The 17,762-nt window shown below is 41.0% G+C and overlaps 1 protein-coding gene across 1 annotated transcript in view; it reads left to right on the forward strand.

Annotated features, from left to right (window-relative positions):
* The window catches only part of kif20ba (kinesin family member 20Ba), a 119,707-nt gene that overhangs the window by 100,387 nt on the left and 1,558 nt on the right, over nucleotides 1–17,762 (forward strand). The window contains exons 34-37 of the mRNA XM_083650736.1: nucleotides 1,786–1,827; nucleotides 5,633–5,707; nucleotides 7,368–7,485; nucleotides 14,105–14,235. Of these exons, the coding sequence (XP_083506862.1) occupies nucleotides 1,786–1,827; nucleotides 5,633–5,707; nucleotides 7,368–7,485; nucleotides 14,105–14,235 (366 nt within the window). The remainder of the gene's footprint in view (nucleotides 1–1,785; nucleotides 1,828–5,632; nucleotides 5,708–7,367; nucleotides 7,486–14,104; nucleotides 14,236–17,762) is intronic.

The following is a 17,762-nucleotide window of genomic DNA, read 5'->3' on the forward strand; positions in this document are numbered from 1 at the left end:
ATTAACGACTGACTGCCAGGGGTTTAGAGAGGGAACTGGAAAATGAATAGAGGGTAGGGAGGTGAAATGAAAAGCCCCCAAAAAAATAGATGTAGGGGGGTGTGCACATGTGGGGGGGGGGGTACATGCGACAAAACTGAACTGGAATAGAAATGTGTACAAACTTTTAAAGTAGCCATTGTCGCTCTAAAATGAAGACACATTCATTCTGGCTTATTTCTCCCCTCAAGTGTTTTCAGAAACACTGCAGTGGACTAGTTTTTCCAATGTAATAGAAACTTTCCAAACAAGCTGCTTATTATTTATCAGTAGTATTATTAGTATTGGTATTGGTAATGTTATTAATAATTATTTTATTTTATGTATTTTACATATATGTATTAAATATAATGAGTATTGGTAATGTTATTAATAATAATTTTATTGTATTTATTTTACACACACACACACATATATATATATATATATATATATATATATATATATATATATATATATATATATATATATATATATATATATATATATAAACATTGAGGAGATCCAGCGCACACCAGGTTCTCCTCACTGTTGCTATTTCTGCTGTGCCTGCTCCAGCTGCACTCGGGACTAGCAGCACAGGGCACTACTTTCTTTTATATATACATGTGTGTGTGTGTATATATATATATATATATATATATATATATATATATATATATATATATATATATATGGCGGGGGGGGGTCATTGAGGGACTTATATAAACTGTGTCCGATACAGAGCAGCAGCGCAATCTTTCGTATGAAATGTTGATGACCCTCTGAAAATGCACCATGAGTATAATAACTTTGGGCTCTGGTAACCTGTGATAGGCATGAGTCTATTTCAAACTAAATGATTAATCGGTAAAGTAATCAAGAGAATAATCCATAATTAAAATAATCGCTTGTTCGCTCTGTCTTTAATTGTAACGTTAATCCCTCATTGCCTGTTGTACTCTTTGGTCTCCAACCTACACGTCTAGTCTTTGCTGAAGTAATGAGCCAGTTTCCACCGTATTAAAAAGAGTTGATCTCATCTTAAAGCTGCATTCAGCGATATTTTTGTGTTCAAATAAGTGTTAAATGGCTCTACTGTATATTCTGACATCAATCACTGAAATAGAGTGTTTGGTCAGTAACTTGAAACCCCCAACCCCCCGCTGTCCTCTATCTCTCTCCTGTAGTCCTGCATGCAGGGCGGACTTATCTCCGCAAACCGTAACTTGTAGAGATGGCAGCGTTGGATTCGGGGTGAAAAAATACATATACGGTAGTCCTTTATAGGCATCGCGATCTGACCTTCCGTTTCCCAGAAAATGTCAACATTTCTTTGATTGATAGTGGGAGGTCGTTGCCAAATCTTTATCCATGCTCCTTGACATGCAGTGTTATCTTTTAAATTGACCAAATGTAACGTGTAGCCCGTGGCACAATTCAAACGGGATAAAAAAAAAGTAATGTGTATCTACGTTCGCCACCATTCGTATTTTTCCACACGCTGGTACAGGGAGAAAAGCAGGAAGTGACGTTCGCTTTGGCTCTCTATATGCAGCCATTTTGTTTGTGATGGATTGCACACACTTGAAGGAAAACAACAGTCACTGTCATGCGTGTGTCGGTGATGTAATCTGTCTTTTATTGTGCATTTACTGAACCGTTAATCTTTACAATTTGTATTAACAGCCAAATTAAGGCGTTTATGTTTCTTCATCATTGCAAAAGATGCAGTTTGTTTCTAATCAACTTGTTTCTTTTCTGAAGACCAACATTTTCAGGAGGAGTAAACGACGAACGGCGCGCGAGGTATTTAACTTTTATACTCTATGAGACCCATCATTTTCTCATCTCGCTAGATTCATACAGTGTACTGTATGCACCCATACAAACATTCTTCATCGCAGTCATCGTCAAACTCATCACCCTCATTCATTCGTCTAGTTTCCACTTCAGAGCCAAATACTACGTGCTGCCCATGACTTAAGGTATTTGCACACAGAGTCCAAATTGTTCGCTGCGTTTTTTAATCTGTCATCCCGGAAAAAAAAAACGTCACCCACAGATACCTTGCACACTGAGTCCGATGCGTTAATTATCCAATATTCGTTGCGAAAATTCGCAACGAAAAGAAAACTACCGCGATCCTATTGATCCAGAACAGCGGCTGGCAGTGTGTCTGTGTGGCTCTCTCTCTCTCTCTCTCTCACTCACACACACACACACACACCCCGTCCCGCATTCCAAGCTGGTCTGCAATCACCCAGCACATTCTCTCTTTTAATTCCGAATCTCTGTATTCCTGCTTTGTCATAAAATGCTGTGTGCTGGGAGACGAAGTGAATTAACTTCTCAGACGCCATTTTTCATTGTGAATAGCAACACTATGGCGGCTCTGGGTGGTCAAACAACTGTCAAAACGCTTTTCATGGATGCGGAAAAACGCAGAAAATCGATGGATGTAATTGTCGGACTCGGTGTGTCAATGATGATTGACACAAATGGTCGTATTCTTTTTTTTTTTTCGTGCGTCAATTTCGGACGAAAAAAACTGACTCTGTGTGCAAAGTCTTTTACTCATCTTATACTGTATTTTATATACGTCATTTGTTAGGGATGGGACAATACATCAAAATTGAATAGATCGTAATGCAAAAATATGATGAAATCAATCGTGAGATTAGCTCCATTTTATTGTGCTGTAGTAATCACAAATGAGACACTTGACCAGCACAGTTTCACAAGCTCTCCATCCAAAGTATTAGGGCTGCAACTAACGATCATTTTTCATTATCGTTTAATCTGTTGATAATTTTCTTAACTAATCGATTACGGTAGTCGTTTTGGTCTATATTAAAATGTCACAAAAAGATGAAAAATGTTGTCACTTTTTCCCCAAAGCCCAAGATGACGTCCTCAAATGTCTTCTTTTGTCCTGACCAACAGTCCACAATGCAAAGATAATCCGTTTACTGTCATAGAAGACTAAAGAAACCAGAAAATACTCAGATTTAATAAGCTGGAACGAGACACATTTTATGATTTTTTTTCTTCTTCACAATGAATCTAAACGATTAATCGATTATGAAAATAGTTGGTGATTAATTTTCTGGCGATAGATTAATCGAATAATCATTGCAGCTATACAAAGTATATTATTGTCACTGTTTAATGACATTTTTAAATTGTTGTTTTACATTGTAGCAAGCCAATGGCATCGCTAGGAAGACTTGAGTTTCCTAAATAAACAGAATTCTGCACAGTCAGTCTTTTTGTCATTGAACTATTATTAATTGCATAACCAGATCATCCCCTCCCTACCAGGTGAGCGATTTCATCCAAAAGCACCTTAATAATATTAACCTGATGCTGCCAGATGGTTTGTTAGACAGAGCCATCTGGAACTCGTCTGTTTTGAACAGACGAGTTTGGGGACAGAGCCTTCAGTGTGGCAGACCCCACCCTCTGGAACTCTCTCCCTCCCCGAAATCCGTCACGCCCCGACCCTGGACACTTTCAAAACAACCCTCAAGACCCACCTCTTCACCATGGCCTTTCCCCATTAGTTAGTTTTAGTTTAGTTAGTTAGCCATCCCTTTGTTTTGTTTGTTTTGCCCCTCTCTCCATTAATCTGTTTCCCTTGTCCCCCCCCTTGCCCCCTCTCCTGTAAAGCGATTGATCGATTGGAAGTTGGAAGCCATCGTTAATTTTTTGTTTGCACCTGTGTTACTTCCTACCTTTTAGACACAAAATGGCTGCTGTGAAAAAGGTCAATCATCCCCCATTTACTAGCACCTCATCCCCGCTGTGTCTCGTCATCCTACTCATCAGCTCTCAGACTGCAGACCCGGGAAAAAAATATGTGATGTATCGACTGGGTTAAAAAAATACGGGATATTTCAACTGGGTTAAAAAAAAAATACCGGATGTTTCAACTAGGTTAAAAAAATACCGGATGTTTCACCTGGGTTAAAAAGAATACTGGATGTTTCAACTGGGTTAAAAAGAATACTGGATGTTTCAACTGGGTTAAAAAGAATACTGGATGTTTCAACTGGGTTAAAAAGAATACTGGATGTTTCAACTGGGTTAAAAAGAATACTGGATGTTTCAACTGGGTAAAAAAATAAAACAATGTATCAACTGGGTTAAGAGTGGATTGACCTCAGCGTGGCAGAATAAGTATTAAATCATTTACTAATGTCCTTCACTGCTCTGCTCTTGCCTCCAAAATGTTAGTAATCAAGTTTGAGAAAAACATGTTTTTCTTTGTTTTAGGGCTGCAACTAACGATTATTTTCATTATCGATCAGTCTGTTGATTAATGATCTGAGCAATTAGTTGTTTGGTCTATGACAGAGGTTTTTCAAAGTGGCGGGCCTCCCCAAGGGGGGTCCAAGCAGTTTCAGCCTCGAGAGGCTCAAAACTGAGGGAAAAAAATCCCCCCCAAAAAGTGTGTTTTTTGCCGGGTGTACCTTGTGTTAATGACATTACATTACGTCATTTGGCAGACGCTTTTATCCAAAGCAACTTACAATAACACATTTTTGTCAGCAATAGAGCAATCAACTATGGAGCACAGTCTATGACAACTACAACTTCTGAAGGAACAGTGGTACAAGTTTAGGTTAGTTTTTTTTTTTTTTTTTTGAAAGAGAGAACGAAGTTAGATCAAGAAGGGCCCAGATGGAGCCTGAAAAGGTGTGTCTTTAGTCTTTTCCGAAAGATCGGCAGTGATTCAGCTGTCCTGACCGAAGGTGGAAGCTCGTTCCACCATTGAGGTGCCAGGGACGAGAAGAGTCGAGATCGGGATGAGCGACTTTTGAGCCCCCGTAGCGAAGGAGGGGCGAGGCGACCTGCACTGGTGGAGGAGCGAAGGGAGCGCTGAGAGGTTTGGAACCTGACCATAGATTGCAGGTACAGGGGAGCTGACTGGTGTACTGCCCTGTAGGCCAGTACCAGTGACTTGACTTTGATGCGGGCCGAGATGGGAAGCCAGTGGAGGTCCTGGAAGAGGGGAGTGACGTGAGAGAATTTGGGTTGGTTGAATACCAGACGGGCTGCAGCGTTCTGAATGAGCTGAAGCGGTCGGATGTCGGTGGCAGGTAGGCCGGCCAGGAGCACGTTGCAGTTGTCCAGGCGGGAGATGACAAGAGACTGGACCAGGAGTTGAGTCGCTTCTCTTGTGAGAAAGGGACGGATTTTGCGGATGTTATAGAGAGAGAACCTACAGGAGCGTGCTGTCGCAGCTATGTTGGCTGAGCAAGACAGCTGGTTCTCAAGGATCACCCCAAGGTTCTTAGCTGTTTGGGAGGGAAGTACAGTGGTGTTGTCAATGGAGATGGAGAGATCTGCGAGAGGGCAGTCTTTCCCTGGGAGGAAGAGTAGCTCTGTCTTACCAAGGTTGAGCTGATGACATCTTGTCTAACCTCTGCTGTCATTATGAAGCTGTCTGTGGTTTTCAACTACACGCCTCCTTCCATCCTCTCTGCTCGTTGGATTCTTACTAATCCTCTGGTACAGATGACTCACTACACACATATATCGTCTCAACGCGCGTGTGTGTGTGTGTGTGTGTGTGTGTGTGTGTGTGTGTGTGTGTGTGCGTGGTTAGGAAGAGGTGGAGGCAGAGAACAGAAGGAACACCAGGACCAAACTGACGCCAAAGCTGACACCGCACCAAGAGGAGGTGATGTATATACACTAGGGGTGTCACGATACACTCAGTTCACGATACGATACGTATCACGATACTGGGTTCACGATAACGATACGATACGATACGATTTTAACAATATTTTTTTAAACTTGAATAATGACAATATATGACTGGAAAAGTAGTATTTTATTTGAAATGCACAAATACAAAACATGCTGTTGTGGGAAATTGTTATTACAATAACAACTAGAAAAAACATGAGATTGGAGATAAGGCTTATCTTGAAATAGAATGAGTTACACCGTCACTTAGATTTACTTTGAACTAAAAGGTTTCTCAGCAGTATAAATTCTCATTATGCATCTTCAGTTTTTCTTCAAACTCAAACAACAAGACTTTTCTTAGTCTATTTTTTATGCATCTTCAGTTTTTCCTGTCAAGTAAACAGTTTTGCCAGAAACTCAATTGAATGGTTTCTCTCCTGTATAACTTCTCATGTGTCTCTTCAGAGACTTGTTCAACTGAACTACTTTCCACACATTGAACTTCAACAAACAAAGACGTTTCTTTGTCTATTTTTGAAGAAAAAAAAAAAAAAAAAAAAAAAATTCACGATATGAGATTTCATCTCAACGATACATATCGTGACGTTTTACTATCGCGAAATTTCGTGGGACGATATATTGTGACACCCCTAATATACACACATAAACACTAACATGCACACACACACACACACATACAGGCACACACACACACAGGCACACACACACATACAGGCACACACATGGAAGTCACAGTCAAAGATGTCACGGCACACACACACACAAAACAGATCTGCGCTCTGCTACTTTTTCACATTATTGATTATAAGGCAGTGACATTTTCAAGCCACCAGATTCTTCCAGTCACACTTGTTATGTGTTAGTTAGTGTGTGTGGCTATTGAGTGATTGTGGTAAGTGCAGGTCGGGTGATTTTCGCAAGAGCAGATGGTGGGTACAAGTGTTAAGAGGGGAAAAAACGAATTTGAATTACAGTAGTAGTATTTCTGAAATATTACTAGGCTTGGGCAATAGCCAACATTTATTATTGCGATTTTGTCCCATGTTGCGACAAACAATATTAGTGTTTTTCTGTGTGTGTGTGTGTTTTTTCTTCTTCTAAATACCCTAGAAATGCGATCTTACTATTCAAACGACCACCAATGGGTCTAACTTGATCATTCGTGTGGCTGATTGTAGGGGAGCCTTTTTGCAATCAATTTTTTCAATACAATTAGAATTATTTCCGTTTTCTCACCAGTAGTGCTTTATAGGTTTATAAGTTTAAACATTTGCACAATTGTGATCTAAGCAACACATGGTGCCAGGGACATGTAGGGTTGGGGAGTAAATATTTGATACTAAAGAAATATTAAATATGACCGGTCTTGAATATCGGACCAAGCCTAAATTACTACATTACCGTAATACAATTAATTGTAACAACTGCTGATCTGTAACAAACGGACTGTCAAGCAGCCAGTTACCAGATATCATTCCTTCTGTCTTCTGACAGCTGGAAAGAGCTTGATTTTTTTTTTTTTTTTTTTTTCCTAAGTTGTCAAGCTAACTGTCACGACACCATCGCTTCACACACACACACACACACACACACACACTAACCAGTGTTGCGTGTTGTGTGTCCAGGGCTCATCCCCGGCGGGCAGCCATGTCTCTCAGACCAGCACCCGCAACAGGAAGGAAGGAGCGCTGCAGAAGATAGGAGACTTCCTGCAGAGCTCTCCTACGCTGCTCGGCTCCAAAGGTCAGTGTGGAGCGCTTTCCCCCCAACCACAACACAACCACAACACGCCACTGGTTCAAAACAAACTTAATACTAAGAGCAGTGTTTCCCCTAGAAAATGTTTCAGGCCTGGAGGGATTTCGAAACGTACCCCGTCCGCAATGGTGGGGGCCATCGCTGGCGACACTAAACTTTTAGCTAACCTGTTCGCAATGGCATCCCAACTATCATCATACTATTATGGGATGCGATGCGAACTGTTGTATTATGGGATGTGCGTTTCCCAGGCAACGACACACATCGACACGTTTTGGAACAGCGCCGCGCGCTGGCACGATGCTTCTAAAGGCAAAATGCTTATTGCTTTTGAATGATTTGGCACTTTCTATTACAGTATTGTCGTATTGTAATAATATGCCGTAAAGGTTTATTGAAATTTTGGGGAGGGCAGGAAAGAAATGAAAAAGAAATGGCCTGGCGGGGGTGCCGTTGGCCTGGCGGGCCCGCCAGGCCTGTAGAATGGTAGGGGAAACACTGCTAAGAGCACTGACCCCTTTTTTTTATTATTATTATAATGTTATTGTATTTGATGTTTCAGGTAGATACATTACATATCCTGATTAGTGGTATGAATGAAGGACTGAGAGGTTGATGTTGTTCACTTCCTCCTTTCTTTACCTCTCCCTTTGCACCAACAAACACTCTTAACCACCGAGGGCCAACATTGGACTGAGGGCCACCCAACAAATAACACAACACAAAATAATTCCAAAAATAATCACATTTGTGAATTTCCTGTAGTTAACTACAGGAAACTACCCCAAAACACAAGGGATTATGGGTAGAAGGGTATGGATGCGGTTGCGGTTCCTAGCAGTTGCTAAAAAGCGTAGCAGAATAAAATGAAGTCTGACTGATGCCCATTTTCATATTCTTCATATGTTTTGAACTGGTATGAACACCACAGAAGAGACCGACAAGTCTGTCAGGTTACCTAAAGCTACACGAAGGGATGGCATTTGTTTAGTTTGACGAGGATTTTTACTGTTGCATAGCACAGAATAACCATAAAATATCTGTTATATATCTGTTGCATAGCACAAAATAACCATAAAATATCTGTTATATATCTGTTGCATAGCACAAAATAACCATATATCTGTTATATATCTCTTATATATCTGTTGCATAGCACAGAATGACCAAAATATATATGCAGGGGGTTGATAAAATACCAATGAGTCCACTAGGCCGAATCCTAGCACTAGGTGCTGGGATTTCTGGCTTTCAGAACTCACTTTCTGGCTCGTTCTGAAGCCAAAAACTCACACCAGTAACGGCAAACAAAAACTCATTGGGATTTAAAGACAAGAGTGAGAGTAATTCTCACTGGGGATGATTACTTCGGTTCTGTGCCTGAGTACGATTGCCCCCCTTCCGCCGCTGGTCAGCTTTCACATTAAAAAAAGTTCTTCTGTGCTCGGGAACAGAAGGGAACACTTGCAGAGTACACTTGCGTCATCAACTACGCCTGGAGCGTAAAGTATCCTCGCCCGTGTGATTTTTTTTTTTTTTTTTTTTTTTTTGGGCCAATGTCCGCGACCCAATCAAAACGGCCCCGCGACCCACCAGTTGAGAAACGCTGGTCTACATGGTTCGGTACAGATGGCTTTCACATTCGCAAACATTTTCCCACTGATTCAAGCCACTATAGCAACTGTATTATTGAAAGTGTGTCATGAAAGTTATGTTCGAATTATCCTTTGACCTTGTGTAAAACTTTGAGAAGAAAAGTTTGAGTACCCCTGATCTATTGGGATGAGTCCAGTGGGCAGCCTGGTGACAGTCAGTCCATCTGCTGAAACACACGTGGGGGAACAGCTGTCCCGGGTCGGGAGGCGCAAATAGTGAGTGTCGCCAGCCAGGGGGGATGCATTCTAAATAGCACATTTTTACCTCGTCGGGTCGGCTGACAGTCAGAAAAACAATTAGAAATCACCATCCCTAAAGCTGACACACACAGCGAATACTGCTGTGCTACTGCTCACGGGCAGTAATATGCGTGTGTGTGCGCGCACACACACACACTAGGGCTGTCACTTTTTCCCAAAATAAAGTTTGAACGAACTTTAATTGCCTGCAAAATGTTCGAATATATTCAAAGTTTTTTGGTTAATTAACACATTCACTGCCAGCCTTTTTTTTTTTACTGTAGGTAGCTTTTGCCAGAGGGTTTTTTTGAGGATTCTGGCTCATTTTACAAGAGCCAAGGATAATTTTCTGCTTGGAGTTTGTCAACACAAAGTTCACAAAAGTACTACCGGTAATAGAATGTGTGCTTTCTCTGTCTAAAAGAGTTAGTTTGTAGAGTTAGTAGTTATGTAGATATTAGCCGTTGAGTACAGCATGGTTTCAGCGTCTGAGACAAAAAGCTGAGATAATCGCAGTTTTGTGAAATTCAATATCAAACAGTCACTTTAACCATTTATTTTTGGCATCAGTGAGACATCAGACATAAACAATATAGTTCTGAACAGTAATTTCCTCCATAGCAGCACCCGCACCCCCTCTCCTTACAACTCCTCCCTCCGTGGGCGTGTCTGGTGGATTTCAGCAGCGTTTGTCAGTCACAAGCCAGTCTCTCCTGCCTGTCTGAGCAGTGAGCAGCAGCCTCTCTCTCTCGTCGGCGAGCGTGGATGTGGCTTAATCCGTTCTTGGATTTTCGGTTGAGAGCTTTGACGAAGCCTTGTGTGACTCTGGCTTTATGCTGCGCGCTTCAAAGTGTGCTTTCCACCCAGTCCACCTTTGGAAGCCCCCACCGCCGTGCGCCCGTGTGAAAGGTTTTCGCCTACAGTATGAGAATGAGGCTCGTTCGCTTCTGGGTCCTCGGTTGAGCTCAGCTGGAATGCGTGCGTTTCTGGCCAAACAACACTCAATAGTCTGAGCACCGTCGCCACTCAGTGGGTCGGCGGAATGGATTGCACACGCCCGGCGGCTCTAACAGTATAATAGAAGATGCAAAAGGGCCAGATCAATGATCCACCGTCAAAAAAAAAAAAACGATTTTTTTGACGTATCCATACGTCGCTGGCAGGCAACGGTTGGATTCTGCTTGACGTATCAGTACGTCGCTGGCAGTTAACGTGTTAAAAAAAAAAAAATCTGCATCCAACTCGAGACAACTTTTCAGACCCTGGAGACAATCTTTCTCAGAAGAGACTAACGCGACAAATCTGGAGACTTTTTCTGACATAGGATTAACATTACCAGCAAGCAGCAGTTGGTTAATTTTGGTTAATTTAAAAAATAAAAAAATAAAAAATCGAACAGGTCAATTATACATTCGAACATGCCCTCCTCCCCCACATTCGAAGTTAAATTTGAATTTCGAATAAAAAGTGACAGCCCTAACACACACACAGCGAATACTGCTGTGCTACTGCTCACAGGCAGTAATATGCGTGTGCACACACACACACACACACACACAGCGAATACTGCTGTGCTACTGCTCACGGGCAGTAATATGCGTGTGTGTGTGTGTGTGTGCGCGCGCACACACAGAGCGAATACTGCTGTGCTACTGCTCACAGGCAGTAATATGCGTGTGCACACACACACACACACACACACAGCGAATACTGCTGTGCTACTGCTCACAGGCAGTAATATGCGTGTGCACACACACACACACACACACACACACACACAGCGAATACTGCTGTGCTACTGTTCACAGGCAGTAATATGCGTGTGCACACACACACACACACACACACACACACAGAATATACTGCTGTTATTTTGGAATGGAGCACATTCTGCACCTCTAGTGTTTTGCTGATAGACTGGGTAAGAGAAACAATCATGTGATTGGCTAATGGTGTGTGAGTTTAGCAATTTTACTTTCCGCTGCACCACAAATTTCCCTACGAGGGACAATGAAGAGAACAGAGCCGAACTGAACTGAGCCGAGCCGAGCGAGCACATGGGCCAAATGGGGTTTTTATTATTTTTTATTTTTCCACATTCAGGCTCCACGGCGTCGAAACAACACGCAGAACACAGGACAGGACTACTAGTATTATCTTGAGTAACCGGGTCATGATTTCTGGAAAGAGACAATGGCGTTGAGTTTTTCAAATGTATTTTTTTGTTTCTTTGAGCACCACAAGCCAAGTGCCATCCAGTTCCATTGTATTGAAGAGAAGGCAGCCATCTCTACAGCCGATATCTCCAAAACTCAGGCAACTAACACAAAACAATATAGATGGATAAATAACACTACAGGTGAGAGGAAAAATATGTATTTTGGATTTTAGGGTGAGCTGTCCCTTTTAAGTCCTAGATCCTCTTTGCGTGGCTCGGGAGACGATGGCGGCTCTAGACTATTTCATTGGCGGCTCGCAGCTGATAGAAATAATACAATCATGTCAAAACCATTCCCTCACTACGGTGTCAAACAAACTGTGTGGTTGCCAGGTTTGTGGCCCTTTGGAGCACCAAATGGGGGTTGAAACTCACCATATACCGGTATCTGGCAACACTGCAAACAAGCCAATGCCTCGTGGAGGGATTGGTTAGTGGCAGCCAGGGACGCAGAAACAGAGCGCTTCAGGTGTGACAGGGCGTATTGTTGCAGCTGGCATTTCCTCGTCGTTAACGAGAAATGCGCAAGCTCCAACAATCAAGTCACCAGCGTCCCAGCGTCAGTTTTTACGATAAGCAAAGCAGCTGTCTGGAGGTTTGGAGCTGCATCCCAGAGAGAGACAGACTGAACATCAGAATGTTGTCATATATATATATTTTAATCAAGTCGGTGTGAATGTTTTCATCACTTTTATCATTTTTTATATCGTTTATATATATATATATATATATATATATATCGTTTATCGTATATCGTTTATATATATATATATATATATATATATATAAATATAAATATATATATATATATATATATATATATATATATATATATGTACTGTATATATATATAAAGTTGGTCTGAATGTTTTTATGATTTTTATAATTGTTTCTAACATTTTGTATCATTGGTTTTATCATTTAATAAACTAAAAACGAAATCAAACGCTAACTGTGTGGTTTTGCGGTAAAAGTGGCTCTCCTCTTGACTTTGACCGGCTAGTGTGGCTCTCATGGCGAAAGTAGTGAGGATCACTGCTTTAAGTGAAGGATTTCTGAGGTTTATGTCTGTCACCTTTTTCACTATCCATGCAGGCGCTCACTGCCGGTTATAGACACTGTTTTCGGGGGGGGGGGGGCAGTATACCGAAGAGTCTGTAGGGACAACCGACCGGCTCGCAGCGACTTTCCTCCATATAGTTTTGCTGAATTCTTCCATATTGGTTTGACGATTATTGTCAGATTATAATAAGTTCTCACCGTGTGGGTTGAAGCGCTGGAGGGTTTGCATTCTGAAAGCTTGTAGCCTGTAACTGAACACTGAGGATGGAGAGGATTGATGCCAAAGGAGTCGCCATGGTCGTAACGTTACCTTGACAAATACATTGGTTTAACCAAAACAACAGTTACAAATCGTTCAGGTGCTTAAACACACTCAACACCTTGCTTTATTTTATGAGGTGGAGCGCGCATTGTTGTTGTTGTTGTTTTATAATCAACAATTGAACTGAACTTCTTTTTTTTTTGCCTGCCCAATTGTTTGACTGACAGTTGTACTTGATCACTAAGATACATGGATTTGGCTCAATGCAAAAAAGAGAAAAAAGGTCGATCAATGTAGCTTTTGCCATGTAGCTAAAGCTGTGTCGTTAGGATAGAAACTGCCTAGATTCTGACTTTACGCCTCCTCTGACTAGGCCTAACATATACTCCCGGCCTTAAGCCCCAAACGCACCGGGAGCGTCAGACGCTCGCGTTTTGAAGTCCACCCATTGTTTTAAACAGCTGAACACGCACCAAGAGAGCTCTGACGTGCGTCAAACTGCCTTGACGCCCGTACTCCCAACCTGTTTCCATTTTGGAGCATCAAATGAGGTTGCAGCAGCGACCAAAGCGCTCTGAGCTCCCCCCTCTGGCCACTTCCATCCCAGTCTGTCTCGCTATTATATGCTCCTCAAACAAATCTCACGGCAGTTTAAATACAGCAAGCATGTAAATACGCTGCACTATAGCAAGACTGTGTGAGCAGACTGAGAATAATGTTCTAACCACTTCGGCTAGCAAAATATAGCCTATCCCTGGATGTTATGATGAGATTAGATTGGTGAAAGTTTGGACAGAATGATTGCATCATTTTCTCTCGCAGTCGCAGCCTTTTTTTCTCCCCCTCTGCACGACAGACAGGTAGGATGATCCAACAGCCTCTGAATGACAGGGGCTCAAAACTACGGTATACATTTTTTTTTCATCGGTCATTGTGCCTGATTACATATAAATTAGTGGCCTTTGCCCCCAAATACTGATGCTTCTGTCATTCTGTGGTGTATACATATCAGATCTGATGCTTGCAGTACGCTATAGGGGCAGAAATTGACGCGCGTCAAGTTTAGCTCCCTGTGCATTTCGGGCTTTAGTGAGAAGATGGCTTCCCCCAAACCCCCCCCCCCCCAATTGAAAAATCTTGTGTAAAATAGTTTCTCTCTCTCTGTAGCCAAGAAGATGATGGGTCTGGTGAGAGACGGTGCCTCCTCCTCCTCGTCCCTCAGCCTGAGAGCCAAGAAGAACAAGAAGAAACTCTACCGGCCAGACATCTCCTCTCCCATGGACATGCCCGCACACCCGGTGCGTCTCACACACATCCACACACTAGGGTTCTCACGGGTCCTTGAAAGTTTGTGAATTTGAGGGGATGAAAATCAAGGCCTTGAAAGTTTTTGAAAATTAAGCCTGCTAGTTCTCATTATACAAATGCACAGTGTTCTAATGGTAATTAACCTTGATCTGTGTCTCAATCTATGCCGTGCTCTATGAATTTGGGGGGAATTGGGCCTGGAAAGACCTTGAATTTGATGTTTAAGAAGGTGAACCCTGGCTCCCACACAAACACACCAAAAATGCCTCAGCGACCTGCATAATTAGTTACACACACACACACACACACACACACACACACACACACACACACCATGTGTGTGGTGTATGTTTGTGCACACACACACCACACCCTGTTCTCTCCCTTCTCTCGTTCCCCTCTCTCCCCCCCTTCCCCTGCTGTCTCCCTTCTCCCCCTCCATTCTCTCTAACTCTCTAATATAAGATTGTTCAATCATGTTTATTACTACAGTATTATTATCATTATTATTATTATCAGTGCTCAGCTAGATTTAGCTAGTTATATTCTCTGTAAAGCCCTCTGAGACATGCTTGTGAATTAGGGCTATAAAAATAAACTTGACTTTACACGCACACGCGCATCATATTGATCTCTTCCAAACAAATGTTTTATAAGACACTCTCTCACACATTCAGTAAAGCCAAAACATGTCTTTCAGGAATGTCCTTTAATAGGTTGCCAGACACGCACACTAGAAGCTGACATTTCTTCAGAAGTCCCGCGGGATTCCCACGGGATTGGGAGTAATTTCACTATTAATCGCGGGATTGGGACAGAACTGGGAAAAAAGTCAATGGGAGCGGGAATTATCACAACAATATATCGGTTTGTATATATAAATGTGGCAAATGGTGTGTATTAAAACTGCCGTAGAACACAAAGTAATCTAAAAGGGAAGCGGAGAATATCAAATCAAAATCATTGCGTTGCCTAAAGACAAAAAACGAGGCTAGGTGGAAACAGCAGACAGTGGCATTGTTAATGGGAAGGGCTGTCAGTGGCAAAAGTATGAAGGATATATTATATAATGGAAAATCAGTATGGTAAGAAAGCCCTAGAAAATAATTATTTAATTATGTAGTTGAATTTAGTAAAACATTTTATTATAATACTCACATTCATACACAATAGGTTTGTGTGTGTGTGTGTGTGTGTGTGTGTCGATTGTAATTATCTAAAAGATGTGTATTTGTCACATTAAAAGGACCCCACCCCTCTCTGTAGCCTCAGGGTGGCTTTCCTTCAACTTCTACTGTTGTAATGACATCTCTGCCAGTTTAGTTAGCACTATACCAAAATCATGAGATCATCATGAAATAGCTTAAACATCGGCTCACTACGGCTCTGCAGGCTCTGTCAGAGCCCAGTTCTTATGGGAAAAATGTTTTGTTCTTTAATCAAAAGCCTAGATGCTATCAAAGTTGTCAAACATATTTCATTGCAGGATAATGTTGTCTTTTGGTGTACACCTTAAAATACGTGTTTGATAAAAAAAAAAAAAATTACCCCTAAAATAAATAGGCTATTTACCCCTGTTTAGTCCAATGTTTTTTGTCTTTTAATTAGAGCCCGACCGATATGGGATTTTTGATACCGATACCGATACCGATTTTAGGGAATAAAAAATTACCGATACCGATGGTATCGGCCGATATTTTTTTTTATTTATTTTTTTGTTTTTATCATCAAATGTTTATCCCCCATTAGTGCTAATCCCCCATTAGTGCTAATTTTTTATTTATTTATCCTGGTTGCTGCTCCACCCTCTGCCGATCTGGGGAGAGCCGAAAACTGGCTCCATGCTTCCACATGGGCAGTTAGCCAGCCGCTTCTTTTCACCTGACAGGGGAAGCTTCACCGGTAGGACATAGCACGTGGGAGGATCACGCTATTCCAATGAGTTCCCCTCCCTCCGAACAGGCGCCCTTAACGACCAGAGGAGGCACCACATCAGCAACCCTCAAATATCAAACACTTGACAAAGATATGATTGAGTTGACATGAATTGAAATATGTGATGTAGGCAGGATATTTTACAGCTTATTAATAAACTCAATGCAATGAAACAGTAAACTTAACTGGGAATTTAATAATTATAAATAACTAGAAATACAAAAACACAATAGAACAAATAGTTAAGAAAAAATATCACATATACACAACATGCTGTCCATGCTGTCTATAACTTATATATATATATATATATATATATATATATATATATATATATATATATATATATATATATAAAAAATAAAAATAAAAATCGGCGCCAAATATTACCGATACCGATATATCGATAATCGCCAATATCGGCCGATAATATCGGTCGGGCTCTACTTTTAATCAATCACCTAAACACTATATTGTATTATATCATATGATATGATATTATTATATTATATTAATTTGATGATATTATATATCATATATATAGATAGCTTTATAGATATATTCAATTCAATTTGATCTGATCAGTGTTGTAGCTACATTACTGATGTGAAATCTTATTTTAGGGTAAAAAAATGTAATACTATAAAATCTGGCCCTCACAAACACAAAGAAAACATCATCCTGCAATCAAATATGTTTGAAAAGTCTTTAGGTGATCGATCAAATGATCTATTCGAAAACATTCACTAAACGTAAGTGATTCTACCGAGATTGGGATCGGACAGGAGTGGATCATGGGCCAGCAGTGAAAAAGCACTCCCGTGTCACCCTCTAACACAGTGGTTCTCAAATGGGACTTTGCCAGGGGGTCCGCGAAAAGTTTACAAGTAAAAAAAAAAAAAAAATTATTAAAAAGAAAATGCTACATGTTACTTATTCCTTCTCAAACTACTTCCTACATCATACATGGGCAACATACGGCCCGCGGGCCGTATGCGGCCCGCGGGCGCCCCCTGTGTGGCCCGCGATGGAATTGCAAAAAAAAAAAAAAAAAAAAAATTTTTTTACAGTGCACTTGAACGCAACATGCAATATACCCGCTGAATAAGTGTCCAAATGTTCATGTCATTCTGGGCAATACTCTTCTGTTATAGCATTTCAGTCTGGAATATGGAATATCTTTCAATAATATTTATGACTAAAAGGCTAAAAGTAATCTCATGTGTAAGAAATTACTGTTCTACATTGAAGTATAAATTTAAATAATGAACTTGTTGGTTTTGGATTTATTTAGCTATAAGATTGCATTTTTGTTCTTGTGTGACCCTCAACACAGGTTTTGAGAATCCCGGGCCACTTACTGATACTTATGCTTAAATTATTCATATTCATACTCATATTCTGGTTTATTTCAAGAAAAACATTTTGGCTAGTGGAAATTCTAATTGGCTGGTAACTTTAAAATCTAGCAGCCATATTGGCAGGTGGTGAAAAAAGTTAATTTCAAGCCCTGCAGGGAGAGCAGGTGGAGTCAGAAAAAGGATCAAATATTGATGGTTAAGACTGAATAATGACATCACAA

This window comes from Poromitra crassiceps (genome assembly GCF_964638095.1).
Source record: "Poromitra crassiceps genome assembly, chromosome: 14".
NCBI lineage: Eukaryota > Metazoa > Chordata > Actinopteri > Beryciformes > Melamphaidae > Poromitra > Poromitra crassiceps.